General features: G+C 40.5%; 1 protein-coding gene across 5 annotated transcripts in view; it reads left to right on the forward strand.

Annotated features, from left to right (window-relative positions):
* The window catches only part of BBX (BBX high mobility group box domain containing), a 134,660-nt gene extending 118,217 nt beyond the window's left edge, over positions 1-16,443 (forward strand). For all 5 annotated transcript variants that reach the window (XM_053936270.1, XM_053936269.1, XM_053936267.1 and 2 more), the window contains 3 exons: positions 12,457-12,654; positions 13,328-13,520; positions 16,224-16,443. In XM_053936270.1, coding sequence (XP_053792245.1) covers positions 12,457-12,654; positions 13,328-13,520; positions 16,224-16,311 — 479 coding nt within the window. In that variant the 3' untranslated portion in view covers positions 16,312-16,443. The remainder of the gene's footprint in view (positions 1-12,456; positions 12,655-13,327; positions 13,521-16,223) is intronic.
* Positions 16,444-16,882: the final 439 nt, after the last annotated feature.

Here is a 16,882-nt window from a genome sequence, read left to right on the forward strand (position 1 = left end):
TACAGTAATCTAGCAATTGAAGTTGTAGTAGCAGCTCATTGGATTTCTCACTACAGTATTTACCTGTTCAGGTGTCTGGATGTTTAAAAATCCTGCAGGCCCTGTGTTGTTTGGGAATGGTGGGCTAGAATTCTGCCTCAAGCCAGGTAGCTCAGAACTGCATTCTGCTTTTGGATAGGCTCATACAGGAGAGTTTAGTTTTTATCTTTGTTAGCATCACTTAAAGAACTTTGGAATATATTTGGCCTTGTCTCAAGGGAAGGTCAAAAATATAACTGCAGGCTGGTTACAAGCCTGATATGAGTAGCTTTGGCACAGCCCTGCAGAGACAGTCATGGAGCATTTGCCTCTGGCTGACAATAAGGGCTCTTTAAATTAAGCCAGCTGATTTTTCACTGAGCAGATGGTAAACAGTCACATGAACTTTTCCACCCACTGAGCTGTGGGGTTGCAACAAGCAGCCCCAGGGCAGGAATATCGGACAGTAACACTACTCCTTCTGTAGTGAGCATCTAACCACAGCCCCAAACTAAATCCAGACAGAGCTAGTGGTACCTGCTCCTATTTGCAGTTAATGTTGAATTCACACACGTAAGCTGGGCAAGCTGACAGTTCTGTGGCAGTCATTCCAACTCCCTGAAGAGCAAGGTACAGTCAGCTCTCAAGAGGTAGCTGAAAAACTTTCCAACAAACCATTTTTCTTCTGGAAAAGAAGGATTGCTAAAAAGTAAATATTCAATGGCAATGGGTCAATTTTAAATGTGTTGTATTTTCTTAGGATGTGTAAAACTAGGATGTGAGTTGTGGATTTGAAATGATCTGACCTACAGTGCATACAGGCAAGCTTACTAGCTTAGTATGGTTTGTTCCAGTTGAGTCAAACATTTATTAAGCTCAATCCTCAATTTAATTTGTGATGTACTGACAATCCATTGAGCCTCATTGTGCTGTTGTCTCATGAAGTGTGATGGATATAAAGACTCTTAGAGAACCCTGGCCTCCAAAAGTGTAGCACAAGCAGGTCTGTGTGCTAGGCTAATGCAGAAATGAAACTGGCATTTTGCAAATATAATAGATATATATTATGCAAAATAATAGAGCTTGGTTTGGTGTGGTTATGGGTCTTCTGAATTGTCCTCTTTTTTTACACCCTTAGAATTAAACAAAAGTAGCATTTTTGTGCAATGTGCATGAGCCATGAAGGGTCAGTATTATGGGTGTGACTGTGTGGGGATGTAGGAGACCTTAACTTTGCACTGCTCTACATTACTGTATTGTGTGGAGTTGTTTCTGCTGTGTGGCTTTTCCTTGGGTATGTCTCTGCCACCTAATTAGAAGAGTTGGTCAGCGCAAATAGTGTCTACAAGTGTTTACAGCCTTTGAATGTTTCCAAATAACAGATAAAAATCAGTAGGTATATGTTTAAGTAAACACTCCTTGAAATTATGTGCTGCTTTTTTTGAAAGAGTATGTGCAGGATCATAAACTATCTACTCATTTCACTCAACACAGATAACTAGTTAATTTTTGAAGTCTACAGTGTCTACTAAACATTTAAAATTTAGAAAACATGTTGGAGAGCTGCACTCTAAACCTTCCCTAGGATTGTTGGGTGAATAAAAATGGAGAAATGTTTTTGTTTGTTGGGTTTGGGGTGTTTCTCTGCACCCCACACCCAATTGTAACTATAGGCTTTAATAAGTTTTATTTTTGAGTAAATGGTGCTGGATTGATTCTCTATCAAAAGTCATTAGCCTGTACCTACAGAAGGCTTATCTGCTACCTAACCACACAGCCAGATTTGTCAGGATGTTCTCCTGTTCTGGAAAAGCAGTAGGGCAGTGCCCACTGACTACTTCTGTTGTGATTGTCATGTCCAGTCCACACTTCAGCCAGTTCTTTCACATAAGAACACCTGAAGAACCCTGTAACATGAAAGCTGTTTCACATTCACATATATGAAAGAAAATTTGAACCGTTTCTTAAATGAGAGGCACTTTTTCCCCAGTTTCCAAATTGTCTAAATTCTGCTCCCACTGAAATGATTGGGGGTCTTTCTTCAATGGGAGCAGGACTGAACCAGCCATAAAGCTTTGTCAAAATCCACATCAAGCATTCTGAACTGGGAATGTGCACATACAATAAAAATGTCACAAAATGGCTGAAGAATACAGCTATACTGAATCTGTGCAGATGGCTTGCTCCGACATTTACTGGAGCTGTGACATTTTCCTCTTTTTTTTCTTCTTTCCTATGTCATATGTGCCAAAACATCCCACCACGCAGAAGTCAGCTGTCTGCAGTGAGTCACTAATCTGCTTGTATGCAAAAGTGAGCAACAGGCAGAGTCATTATTTCTGCTTTGTCTCTCGAAGAAATGCTCAGTTATACACCAAGCACTGCACTAAAGCTTTCATTTTAGGAATGCAAAGAGGGGAATGCACAGTTTGCTTTTATGTGGGGAAGAGATTTTCTACCTTTTTGTTTTTTTGGCTTTTATGTCTGTGGCCTCTAGCACTAGAAGTAAAACATTAGCTTAAAATGGATGCTGCTTTGTGGCATTCCTCTTGGTCTTAGCTCTGGGGTTTTTTTGGCTCAAAGCATTCAGATGCTTGCAGATTTCATGCTGTAATGTTCCAAGGATCATGACCTAAAAATACAGCGCCTTCCTCTGAGAGATGCCGAAATGCACAAACTGTTTGTCCTGATTTTGTTAGGATCTTATTGAAACGTCCTCAATTTGATCAGATCCTTGAAAAAAAGGGAACTTTTTGAGAGCAAAAGGGGCCTATGCCCAGAAATTTGGAGGAAATGCAGTTATGGTTCATTTTCTTGCCTGCTGCTTCTCCAGGCAGCTGCCACTGGCCATAGCAAGTATTCCCAGGAGGAATCCCTACTGCCCTCAGTGAGCACTATGGACAAGCTAAGGATTAAATCCTCTGGCTATTTCTGAAGTGCTAGGGAGAGGAATAACCATATAGAATATTGCCAACAGAGCAAGCTGAGTAGATGGCTGTATAACAATGTCAAGTAAACTAAAATTAAAAGCTTTTTTTCAGCTTTCTATAGGAGATCACATCTAGGGTCCATTGCCTAACAGCAAGACTTTTAGGTTAGTTTTTTAAGTCATGGATTTTCTCTGGATTGAATGTTCACAAGTGGCATTTGTTCAAAGTCTTGGAATACTTGCCTGTTGTCCCTGTGAAACAGGTGTAGCCCAGCTGGGCGTCCTGTCAACTCCAGGATGGTGACTGTGCTTACACTGTTAAGGCAGAGTGTGGATTAAGTTTCTTGTGGAGTCAGAGGTTACATTGTCAGATCCAAATGTGAACTGTTGACTTATTTAGCTATTAGCTTGTCTTATCTTTCAATGCATTTATGGCCAAAGGAAATTCTAAGTGTCACTGGGCACTGTCTCACAGGAGTAACAGCTAAAAGGGAAGGAAATCCTTGCCTTGCCTTGCCTTACTGAAAGGCAAGATTTGGCTCTACTAAAGTCCTTGGGTTTTCCACATGGGAAAGTGGCATTTTGCAGATACAGGCTGTGACAGAGGTGCCTGTAATGTGGGGAAAAAAAGAGATTAAAAACCCAGGTTTCCCTCTGTGTGCAATGCTTATCATCTTCTGAGTTTTTCATCTTAGTTATTCTGCTTAGACTTGCTGACATTGGCTGTCTTTCATAGTGGTTGTAGTGGTTTGTATGATGCAGGTTGAGCTGTAGAAATTGAGACATGGGTGATATGTAACGTGTTGCTTCTTCCAAGCACCTGAAAAAACCACTAATCGGCTAAGTAAAGAATAATAGCAAAAATGTCACAAGAATCACATACGTCTGTCTTCTTGTGGAACTGGTGGGAATGCTTGTTTCTGTTGATGTGGATGAAGTATTTGAGCTTGGTATCAAGAAAAGCTTAGTTCTTTCACTTAGACTTTTGCTCAAACTCTCCAAGCTTTTTCATTCCTTGTTTTACATTTTTGTTGCACTGACACTAGACTAGTCCTCTGTGATACTCAGGAAGCTGTTGTAAAATTTGCAGAACACTTCAGTAAGTTTGAGTGAATATGGCCTCTTCTGTTGTACTTTCTGGTGTTTCCTATACAGGTTCTAGTAAAGCTGTTCAGATTCAAGCTGATGTTGCATAAGATGATCTCTTGCTTGGACTTTATTTGGTTTGTTTTTTGACTTCTAGATTTACGGAACTTTATTAATCTTTCTCCAAAGTTTTGATTTCTTCCATATTAAAAAAGAAGTAGCAGTAAGCCACAAAGCCAACATGGACAAGATATTAAAGTTTCTATGCCTGCCTCTGGCTGGGTTTTAGCTTTCTCTCACTAATTCTCAGTATTGATCAGATAGCCTAGTGTCTGTGAATGGCTTTCACTTCCTAAGACTAAATCCTTCTTCCATGTGCTACACACTTTACTCTTTCTTTCCTTGTGTATGGAGTCTGAGATGGCACATTGCAGATGTTTAAGTAGATTTATCCTGATTGCACATTCCTATATGGTTGCAGTTGTGTCTCAGTAGCTAATGTGTGTGTCTGGTTCCTTTTAAGGATAAGGAGGAGTGAAAAAAGCCAGTATTTGTGGTGGGTAGAATCCTGTTCCAGGTGAGCTAGAGATGGCAAGGACACCTGCTTGTTAGGCTCTAAATCATCTTGTCAACATGCACAGCATCTCATTTCTGTTTGGGCTGGTCTGTTCTGAATTAGCCTGAAGACTTACTTGTCCACTGTATCTTTGGAAATAAGATTTTGAAGTTGAGTTTCTGTAAACTCCCTAAAATTTGCTTAGCATTGTGCAGATATGCATCTCTTATGCCTATGTTGCTATTATATCACTGAGATGCTGTGTAAACACTGCTCAGCAGTACCTAAACCACTAAAAAACACTAAAGTGTTTCCAGCACTGCTAAGTTTACTCCCTCCCAGCCAAGCCCAGTATACATACAAAAGAGAGTATATCTTTAAACAAGAAAGAAAACCCCCTGTTTTATTGTATCGCTAGGCTTTCCTAAGGGTTTCATTCCCCAAAGTGCATTGTATGCACTTAAACATTGGGAGGTGGTAGATTGAACTACAGCTTGCTGAAAGCCTCCAGAGTCCCTTCAGGCAGTAGGTCAGGTTTTGTGCTTCCCCGAAAAGTGGCAATTTGCATTATAGGAAGGGGAGGTTGTATAGTACATAGTGTGACTGTTGTACTCGTTTTCAAGCTTCTAATTAAACGTATGTATTATTAATGTTGTCTGTAGGTTCATTCCAGTCTCAGAAAAAGAACTTATTCCACAAAATTGTAAGCAAATTTAAGCACAGAAAGAAGCTTAATGTTCTGGACACAGGTACTGGTATATTGCTTAATTAAGGTTTTCAGCTGCCTTCTTTCTTAATTCAGTCTTGGAGAAATGCTTCTAGACAGACACACCTCAGCTCTCTACTCTTTGATTGCTTTGGTTCCTTATTTTCCCTGTCTGCTATGATTCCATTGCCGTCTGGCTCCAGTTGATATTACCTTACTCCAGTATGATGCTGTTTAGTTTTTACTTGGCATCTCCCTTTAATTACAGTTTCCCTGCTCCAGATGCCATGCAGCAGAGCTGACAAAGCAAGGACAATTCTGCAGTTGGCCCTGAAAACTTTTATCTTCTACAGCTCACAGCTCTGTAGTCCTTAGGTTGCTCTTATCTGCATTCTTCTGTATGAGTGACCATATTATTTTGCCAGAACATTTTTGCATGTCCCTATCTCCTATTCCTGTGATTTCTTGCTGTCTGGAATTTTGCAGACCACAGCTGATCAAGGTGTAAGAGCCTGGTCAGGATGTAAGTGCTTATTTCTGCACCAGATCTCAGAAATACCAACATCCAACCCTGCCTCTGTAGAAATCTTAAATCAGCTTTCTGTTTGCTTCATACTGAAAATACCTTCTGCAGTTTTTTATGTTCTGGACCTTGTATACCCGCCATCCACTGTTAGCTCTCTAAAGTCTTTTTCTTGTTACAGTATCATAATCCTGCACAGTAGGAACTCAAAACTCTGAAGGGCATTTTTAAGTGTACAGTATGTACAGGATTATAGCTTAGCCTGCTTCCCTGGGCCCTTTTTCTTTTCTCATCATGTTGCCCACATTATTCAAGTTATGCCCAGGCTGTTCCTCTGTTCCACAGTGGTGTTCTCTCCTGCATTGTTCCTGTCATGTAGAAAAACCTCTCTGGTTCTACTTACTTAACTCCATTAATTTTGCCTGGTTTCTTCCCCCCCACGTTCATCTCTAAGATAATAAAATTGGTTTTCCCAACTCCAGTTTCCCCAGCTACCTTTATGGTTAATATCTTTTCCTAAGACTTGGCCATGTAATTTCCTCTCCTTTCTTGGTGCTGTATTTTCTGTCATCTGTGTTGCACATGCACTATTTTCCCACATAGGCTCTGCTTGCTTTTCTGCATTCCATGGTGCAAATAATTTGAAATTACTTGCTCTGTCTTGTTGTATTTGTACAATAAATATGTTGTGGCAGTTGCTTATGAGAAGAAACTATTTTGCTTCCATGTTGGTGTAAAAAAGGCATCATACATTAGCATAATTTTTGACTTCGTTCAGATTTTGTTTCTGAATTATTAATAGACCATGTAGACAAATTATTAAGAAAAATGGATGTTTAAATTCTCCTGGGGGAAAAGAAACAGAAAGTATTTAATGGATGATTACATAAAGAGTAAAAAATACAAATACCTTAAAATCTGCAGATAAAAATGTGGGTAAACAAAATGTCAAATTTGTTTAAAAGAAGCCAGCCTGTTTTGATACAAAGTGAAGTGTGCACTATGATCAAAGATTCAACCCTGGCAAGTGTTGAGTAACCTGGCCTCATTCCAGCACAGCACAGAAGCATGTCCTTGGAAGTTAAGCATGTGAATAATGTCATAGTGTCTAAACATTAAAGATGTGTCTGTGCATTTGCTGGGGCAGAGCCAGCTTGCTAAGTTCCTCCCAAGACTAAAGCAAAGACACAAACTTAGGAGCCTTACACTGCCCACATATAATGATCAGAGGACAGGCAGTGGATGTCTGTATATTGATGGGGAACTGCATTTTCCCCTGAATTACCAAGGAGAGAAAATTTGGAGTCTTGCTTACTCTGAAGTATACCATTAGTGATTGAAACCAAAATGTTGATCAGCAAAGTGCAGTGTAGGCCTGGCCTCAGCAGATGCTGGACAGCCTCTCCCTCATGTGCTTACTACAGATCTTCATCCTCCATCCAGGAGTTCCTAGGCAACAGACCTTAAACCGTGTGGGTGAGCTGTCTTATATTCTGCAGCATTCAAGATGGGAATCCCAGAATCTTAATTTCAATTCAGATAATATTTATTTGAGCATTTTGTGAATCAAACAATAAGTGAAAATTTCTACTCCCTTTTGTGGTTAGTCTATACTTGTGGTGAGTCACAAGTCTACGGTTGTGCGGTTTTGGCTTTTATGAAGTTAATTTTGCAGAAAGAAGGAGCTTGAATGTTTGTATAGCTGCAGAGGAGACACTTGGAAGGATTGCTGTCAGCAGAGGTCATGCTGGCTTCATGTTTTTTCATCTTGAAAAATGTGTGTGCTAGTGTGCATCTCTTAGGAGTGAAGGAAAAAAAGTGCAGTAGAGGCAAATTTAATGTGATTGTGCTGTGTTGTCCATGTGTCTCTGGTATGAAAATCTGAGTGAATTTTGACCACATTGTACATGGCAGCACCAGTGCACGTCACCATGTTAAGAGTTTGCAGCTGCTCATCGAGCAGGGTACAACCCAGTTAAACACCAGTGAAATGCTACAGAGAGCGCACAATAATGCAACTGAGTATGTCAAGAGATACATCTCTTCCTTAGGAAGGCTGAGAGAAGCCCAGCTGGACCCATGCCTGTTTGGGAAAGTTAACACTCATCTGGGAGTTTTATTTTTCTGCCACACCAGAAAGGTTTTCCAATGGGAAGCAGTACTTAAAATAACAAGTCACAATGATTGCATCTTTGCAGGTACAGTTAGTGAGCTGTGCTGAGGCTCTTGCATGAGCTGTGCTGGTGCTGTTGCATGGTCTGTGTAGCAGCCAGCTGTAACACTGGCCTTGGCACAGGATGGGGAGAAGAGAGGATGAACACATACACTGGTCTCAGCACCAGCTCACACATGAAGCAGCCTTGTCACTGTGCCTGCTCCTACAGCAGCTCTCCCACACACATCAGAGCCCTGTTTTGTGGGGCTTGCAGCCCAGAGGGAACCAGTAGCTCTTGTGCATTTGGCAGCCATTCTGGTTGGGGGAGGGCTGGATCAGGACAGGCTCCTGCAGCAGAGCTTCCCGCCCAGGCGGCTGTCTCCTACACCTGGTTTGACCATCTGCTGCTTTGTATCTCTGCTTGTTAGTCCCAGTCCTTGCTGCATCTCTGTGTGCTGCCTGGCCCCAAAGCAGTATTGTAGCAGTGTCCTATTGTCAGAAGAGCTGCAATTTCTGCCAGTTCGGTCTGTTCGGCATCACTTCCTTGGTGAAGTGGTTCCGTAGACACTGATGACTTGAAGCGATGCCCTGTCTGGCTAGATTTTCACTGTTTATCTTCATAAAGACAATTAAATCATTACAGCCCACCTTTCTTCCTTGATACCTGCATGCTTAGACTCACAGAGCATTTGCTCTCCACTAAGTGTGGTTAAACTTCTGCAGCTCTCTCTCATAAGAGGCATCACTAAAGAAATTCTTTAAAGTCTGTGTTTTTTTGGGGTTTGATCTGAAAAGCTCATCTGAAAAGCTTTGGTGTGGTGAGTCAATTCAATTGACTTTGTTTTTCTTGTTCACAAAGGTAGGGGGGAAATAAGACTACATATACTCTGCATGCCTGCAGAATAGGATAAACTGTTTGTGCAAACCTTTAACAAACCTAGCTGAGGAAACCATCTGGCATAGACCTCTGGATATGTCCCTCTCAGAGTCATTTCTGCCACTGTGGCGTAGGCATGCCTGAAGGCCCACACCTTCATGACATATTCTCAACTCTGCTTGCAAAGATAGCCCAGTCGTTCTGCCCATGCCACTGTCATGGAGAGCTGAGCATGCAACTACCTGTTGGCAGGACTGCACAGTAACTGCAGAACCTCATTTCATGTCTAGTCAATGTTCCCCTGAAAATTAGCTGAGTTCCTCTTGGGACAGCTCTTGAATGCAGGACAGCGTAGAAGCAGAATGGATATCAAATGGATTAAAGAAAACTACAGGGAATTAAGCGTGGCTAGCCCTATCTTTCCTGCAGAACAAAACCAGGTCCTGATTTGGAGCATCTGTATGGATATACCTTTGTCACTTGAAGCAGTGGGATGCTGTTCCTCATGAAGAAGGTGCAGGAGCACATAGTTTTGATGTAGAGTTGTTGAAATATGGGCTCCTTTCTCCTCTAGAGATCAGCACAAAGGGTCTTGTGAGTGAAGACTTCGTGTGATTTCTAAGTTTTATGTCTACTTGAATAATACTCTGTAAAGAAGTCAGTGAAAATATTTCTAAACCCAGTGTCCACTAAAACTGATAGAGAAGAGAAAAATATGCTCTTCCCTTCAACATTCACCTTGCACCCACACACACACAAAATACTCATTGTTCACCTTCAATCCTTCCTTCTTCAAGACTCTATGCAACAATGTTGTGTTGAAGTGATAAAGAGCTTCTTTTAGAGCTAGAGGAGAAAAGGAAAGTAGATGACTTTCAAGTCTCATTTCAAGGATTACAATAAAAACTTCGAAGAGGGAATATAAAACAATATAAAAACATGGAGAGGGAATATACTTACTGCATCTGAGCTTTTACAGCCACCTTCTGCTGCTTCTTAGTCAAACATGCTAACATCGTATACTCCTTATGGCTTCCACTATTGCCTATTTTACCTTTCAAGGTTTTTTTTCTCTTTATTTTTTGACACATACAATATGAGAAGGAAAAATATAAAAGGGAACCCTCAGCTGTAGTGATCGATCAAGTTAATTTCTAGTGACTTGACATACAACACATCTAATTAAACGCATACCAGATCAAGTCTCTTTTAATTATATATTGTTCATTGTTTGAAATCATGTCTTATATTTTTATTAAATGTAAAAAAAAAAGTAAGTTGTAGTACTAAGATTAAAAGCATTATAAACTCAATCAAGGTAGAAGTAGACAGCAGTGTCAAAGTGCTAATTAGAGCAAATCAGAATTAACAGATAGTGTTGGGACTACAACCAGACCATTACATTAAAATATAATCAATGCTTATGAATTCCCAAATAAGAAATCTGGAGGGAAAGCTGCCTATTTAATTATACATTCCAATTAAGATCCTGGTCTTAATGCACAAAGCTTATCTGAACATCTCACTGTTGGCCCAGTTGAGTTACTTGAAAGTCACATTTGCAGTCATTGGTGCTTCTACTTAATTGGACTGTTACAGGGTGGATCTTTTCCTGTGCTTTCTCTTGAGTGCTCTTTGCAAAAAAATCAGCAAAATTTTACAGCAAAATTCTGGAAAGGTTGGCAGCTAGAGCTATGCACTTCAAAATGCTAATTAAAGCAGTGTGCTTTTTTTCCAAATAAAAAACATGCACAAGTTCAAAAATGTTTTACAAGAGAACATAGGTGAATTAAAATCATAAACAAAGTTTGGAATGTTTCAAATGTTTGTGCATGTATGTACTAGATCTGATTGTATTCTTAGACAATAAAACATTAAAAGGTCCTTCCCATTCAAACAGAAGAGCAAAGGGCAACTGCTAACAAGATGAAATGTGTTACAGGTATTCTCTTCATCTAGTCCACATCTTCACACAGTTAAGAGTTTAAAAAGCCAGCAAAATATAAAGGTGTTATTAGCAACATCTTTGAATAGAACATTCATTAAATCTACAAAATTAACGATAAACAGAAATACACACTAACGTGAAAGGCAAAGGCTATGCAGACTGTTAGGCTGTTGTGCACAGCTCAGTGGGGCTGGAAGCTCCTGTGTGACACCACCAGTCTCAGTGCAGGAGATTGGAATTGTTAGTTCTTAGCCCTTCTTAAAGAGCTAGTTTGCACTCTGGCTTCAGTTTTGCATGTGTAATTTCTGCTGGTCAAACCACCCAAAAAGTGACAATGTGTCTTAAAGTCTTTAAAACGTGGAGAAAGATTAAAAGAAACTGGAGGGAAGAGTAAGCTAACTGTAGACACAGTAACAGCTGTGGAAATATGTCAAGGAGTGTTGCAGAGATGGGATCTAACCTGACAGGGAGTAAAGAGAATAATGCATTAAAAATGCAGCAAGGGAGATGAGGTGCAGGAAAAAATATTTGGGAAAAAATATGTACTCATTCAGGATGGCAATGAACTGGGAAAAAATACCTCAAGAACATGGTGCAGGTATCTATCTTGAGTGTTCCCAATTTCAAAACAGGTTAGACAGGCACCTGTAAAAAATTTCTTGAGCATTCCGTTTGCTACCTGTAGCCTCTTTCTAACCCTAGCTGACAGTGATCACAGATGAGGCAGGCTTCATAGCACTTTATCACCGGAGGGAAAAAGATGTCACAGATTGCCTTTATGCACTGGCAATACCCTGTGGGATCAGCAGAATGGCTTATTGAATCAATGCAAATTGCAAACAGTTGACTACTAAGCACTGAGCTCAGACTTGGGAAGCTTAAATATGTTTTGTGATTGCTGTCTGACCAATTTCTTTGTGAACAAGATTAAAATAAACTCTTTAGTCAAGTGAAAATTCGGGATCATGTTCCAGTTCAGGGTAAAAGGCTGCTTCAGAACACCACCACTGGAGCTGCTGAGAAAGATTTAAACTGTTCCTTTCTCATTCTCTGAATTTATATGGGCAGCATTTCTGTCATGGTATTCTATCCCATGCTTACTTCCTTTTTTTAGCATGCTTGTTTTCAGCTGTGGTCCAGTTATGCTTTTTTATTTGCAGCCTTTGGGGTGTTTTTTAAGGTTCATTATTTTGTAAAAGGCAGTATTTCCCTTTCTTAGAGGAGTTGATGTAGAGTGACTAAAGAGGTAAGACTACAATTTTAGTCAGGAATTGCTGAATTCTGCTTGTCAGTCCGTCTGTGAGCTAAGATAAGCTTATGTGAGGACCCTTGTTCCTTAAATACATTTTGTCTCTTAGCCACTTGCTGACATCTTCTGTTGCAGAATGTTTTATACAGAGCAATACCCTGCTCCTACTCAAGTGCCACTGCCAATCTCACAGTTTTCTTGGCAAATATTAGAAATTGAACCTTCAGTATATCTTTAAGGTGGATTCTGTTACTTCACTGCAAACATCTATGGCATTCAGGTCATATCTTGGCATGGGTTATGCTCTTGAGTACCTGTTAGGAAGAGTTTTATGCAGATGGATGCAAAATGAGCATAGCTAGTGGCTGAATTATTCTACATCTAAAGTTGTGGTTTTATTCTCTTCCAGCCATACTATTAGAAGACAGAAATTCCGGTGAGTCTGCCTGGAAGAATAAAATTTCTATATCTACCCTAAACACTCCAGAGCCAGCAATGATGCATGAGCCTTTAGTTGGCAGCCAGAAAAGGAAAGCAAGGAAAACTAAGATCACGCATCTTGTCCGAACAGCAGATGGGCGAGTGTCACCAGCAGCAGGGACACTGGGTAAGGAAATTGGAGTTAAAATTTCATTAAAACTGAATGGTTGGAGAAGGTTTGAGGGTACAAGCAACCTATCAGGGCAGTGTTTTTTAATTAGCTTGTTTTCTTACCTGCTTAGAATTGTTATTATTTAAAATACAGGTATTCATCAACTGGGAAATCACTGAGTCCGTAATGGCCAACTTCTGTTTGAATGACCAATTTTGTCTCTTCTCCCTGGGTATTTCACTCTAAGAACTGTGCACTCATGCAAAGAGAAATGGAAAATGGTTACCTTTCACAATTTGTTTCCAGCCCAGGAAAGAAATTGCACTGCACCTGGTTATAGGTTGTAAAACTGAATTTCATAGTATGACAGTTAATACCAGAGTCCTTGTTGGAGCTCTCCAGTAAGATAATCTTTCAGGACTACTATATCTAAAACATACACAAAAGCTCTCTTGCGTGACCGAAGAGATCAAATTCAGTTGAATGCAAAATCAGTAAACTGCTTCATAAACCTTAGTACTTGCTACTGCTTCTGACCCAGTAGCTTAAGTCAGAAGAGGTTACAGCATGAATCAGATGCCACTGGCAGAATCAAAGTCCTAAAGGTACAGGTTCTGTTAACACCAGACTAGTCAGCTGCAGTGAATTTATGGACTATGTCTGCACGCTTGACTTACTTTCTTTGCAGAGGAGAAGCCAAAAGAGCTGCCACAAAGTACTCTTCAAAAATCATCAAGTGTAGAAGCAGATTGCAACAGTGAAGGCTCCAGAAACACAGAGACAGAAGAAAATCATAGTATTACGTCAGATATGCCAGCGGTGTCTGCATTTTTTAGCTTAGCTGCTCTGGCAGAAGTAGCAGCCATGGAAAATGTACACAGGTATGGTTTTCTTTACTTCTTCTTGTCTTAAGTAAACAGTATGTAGCTGACAGCTTGTTCAGAAAGCATGTGAATAGCAGACTGTTTAATTTGGCCTGCATTTCCTCTTCCACAGCTTTATATCTGCTTTACCCCACTTGCTTAGTAGTGTTAAGTCTTCACCTAAATGATAATGTAATCTATTTAGCAGTTAGTAAAATGATCCTTCCCAGTAAGCTTTTGTACCAGTTTTTATATGTAAACAGGTTCATATGTTCCTTGATATCCTAATGACAGAGAATTATCAGATGCTATGTGTCAGATAACAGGAGATTTAAATAGCTACTGCACGCTGATTTGCATTTTCTAGTGGCCAAAAAACCTAAAATGATGGAGAGAATTTCATACATTTTGAGATTAATTTTTTTATGCTGAACATGGCTGAGGGAGATGGAGAGAATTTCATACATTTTGAGATTAATTTTTTTATGCTGAATATGGCTGAGGGAAGCTAACTAGTTATTCTTACTCTTTTGCTTTGCTGTGTAGAAGGCAATGCATCTGCAGAATAGCATGGGGCAGAACAACTCTGGGTGATGGAAAGCCAGGGTAGTCTGGGTTGGTCCTCTCAGTTATTGAGTAGGCCATCCATACAGATAAGGTGGAGAATGTGCAGGTTACTTAGGGCTTATGAATCAGTTCAGCATGGTCAGACCTTTGATGAGAGTAAACCAGTGACAGTAGGTCCTCCTTGGCTCTTGATTATCCAGTGTTGTTCTTTCATGGAACTTACTGCATATGAAACCCCATCTTCTCCTGCAGTGGAAAATCATTGAGGAAGCATTGGGCCAGTTTGAAACCATCTCAGCCTCTGCAGATGCAATTTGACAGATTACTGGCTGCCTAAGCAACTCCTCAAGGCAGCAGTTCATGAAACCATTCACAGCCTCAATTAACGGTTCCTCTGTGGGCCCCATTGATGAACCCAGTCCTTTGTGTTCAGGCTGCACATCAAATGCTCAAAGGCATTTTAGAAGCTCAGGAACCCTAAAAGAAACAGATCTCCTGGTTCCTCTCTGCAGAAGCTGTTGTCTTGCTTAAGCAGTGTTGTTTTGGGTGAGAAGTGATTTCACACTGCAGTTGGGCTGTCTGTCATCATAAGCCACAAAATGGGACTTGTGGAAGTGCTGTGCTAAGCTGTGCTCTCACTCACACCATTATGGTCTCATTGACTGCCATTAACACTGACCAGAAATACACAAAAGCAACAGGATTTGCTCTGCTGTGGTTTTTCTTCCTTGTGCCTCTTAAGAGTTCTTGTCCTTCTCTTGTCCTTGTTGAAGTCAGCTCATGTTTTGCAGAGCTTTGTGCTTGGGCCTTTCTCTTTGAATCCCCTCTTATGTCATTATGTAGCTTGGGCGATGCAGCACCTTTCATAAGGCCTGAAAACACCAAATGGGCAACTATCCCACAACTGTTGGAAATGCCATTTTGTAACTGGGACGTGAAATGACAACAGGGGAGGAGTCCTCCAGTAGAAAGTTGGCAAATGGAAGTCAAACCAGAAGCTTCAATCTTTTACAGGCTAGATGCTTCTCTGTTTTCTACTCTGTCAACTGTTGTTACCTTTTGTAACTAACTTTTGCAAATAGCCAGAAATGTGAAGAAAAGAATTGGTGGTTTGCTTGATGTGTTTCTTCAGTATCTGAATGTAATTTATTAAATAGGTTCATAGAGCCTTGGGACACGGAATCCTTCTGGCAGTGTGGTTTTCATTTAAAGACTTCTGCTTATCTTTACTTACCTTGTACATGCCCTTGTTAAGCATGTGAGTCTGAGGTGCATTTTGTGCCAAGGCCACTTCATTGCACTCCCCTTGTGTGAAGCAGATGGGTACCTCTGCTGGGAGTTTCTGTGGGGAGGTCTTAGCTGAGCCAGAGTGAGGTAAAGTGTCTCTGGTGTAAATGAGAAGCAGGCCTCAGATTTTCATTGCTACCAATGATAAATACTGTAACAAAAACAAAACCTCACCTCTGAGAGTAAATAACAGGCAGTGACATGCTCAGTGTATGTATTTTAAAAAACAAGCTGCAAAGGAGTTCTCCCAAGTCCATTTGGTACCATGACTGATGTTGATTTCCAGCATATAATTCTGGCACCATTTATTTTTATGATACCCTGTGCCAAGGGATCATTTTTAAACTAACACTGCTGTAGTAATGAAAGAGATGTACTAGGCTGATGTAGTCAGGTAACTCTGCTGATGAGTATATTTCTATATTGCTTAAAAGCTGTCTTTTGACTCACACTAACATGATCTGTGTCTCTGTGCAGTTACCTTTTGCCACACATGCTAGATGCTCTGCTTCTGAGGGCTGCAGCAGCTCCCTTGCAAAATGAGTCATAGCACTTGTGCGCTTTTAACTTACTCTTATGCTGTGGATTTTGCTTTGTGTAGTCAAATACCATCACATCTGTTTTTTCCTGCCTTTGCATTGTGATGTAGCTTGCCCTCAGGATATTGTGTTACTGTTGCAGGAACACCTCTGAAAGCGGGTATAACCAGAGTATGTGAGCACCTGCAGCAGTGAGGAGTTACCATGCTGCCGTGTCCGTGTTGGGTGCTAAACCCTACAGCTGCTGCTTTCTCTGCTTTCTGGTCTGATAACAGCACCTCCTGTGCTCCAAGTATTGATGGGTGGCTTTTCTTTTCCTCTTTTGCAGAAATCAGAGGGCCACACCTCTCCCACATGATGGACAGCCAAATGAAATGTCTCAGGCTCCAGTGCTTATTTCCTGCGCTGACCAGTGAAGCTCCACTTTATTGTAAAACATTGTGCTTTATCTAATATCCTAGCCTTGTCTTTACCAAGGGAAGCTAGTCAGTCCATATGATGGAACTAGAGACTGCAATAAAGTGCTTATTGCTCTGAGTGGCCCAGAATTCGCTGGAAGCTAGATGTTAGCAACTTGGGCTAGGTCCTCAAATTGGAACCCAGTATGTAGGAGGGTGATATTGTCTATTAATGAACTGAAATGGAGTGGAATGATCCCAGAGCTTGCTTTCTATTGAAGGCTTTTAAACAGTAAACAGGTGGTTGGTGTGAAAAAGGCTGCCTTTACTGTTAGCTCACACAGCATTTCTTTTACCAACCAGAGAGTATGACAACTAGTTTCATATAATATCTAGTTATTCTAAATGAAAAAGAAAAAAAAAAAAATAACAAAAACACTGATGCACTGCACTAGTTACTATTAGATATTCTTAGTCATTTTTGTACATGAAAATTTAAGTTCTAAGATGGTTTATATTAATAGGTTATGCCTACGTTTATATTGTAGAATGAATTTAAAACCTGTTCCAGAGAACTAAAGGCAGCCTG

The sequence above is a fragment of the Vidua chalybeata genome, chromosome 2 (assembly GCF_026979565.1).
Source record: "Vidua chalybeata isolate OUT-0048 chromosome 2, bVidCha1 merged haplotype, whole genome shotgun sequence".
Taxonomy (NCBI): domain Eukaryota; kingdom Metazoa; phylum Chordata; class Aves; order Passeriformes; family Viduidae; genus Vidua; species Vidua chalybeata.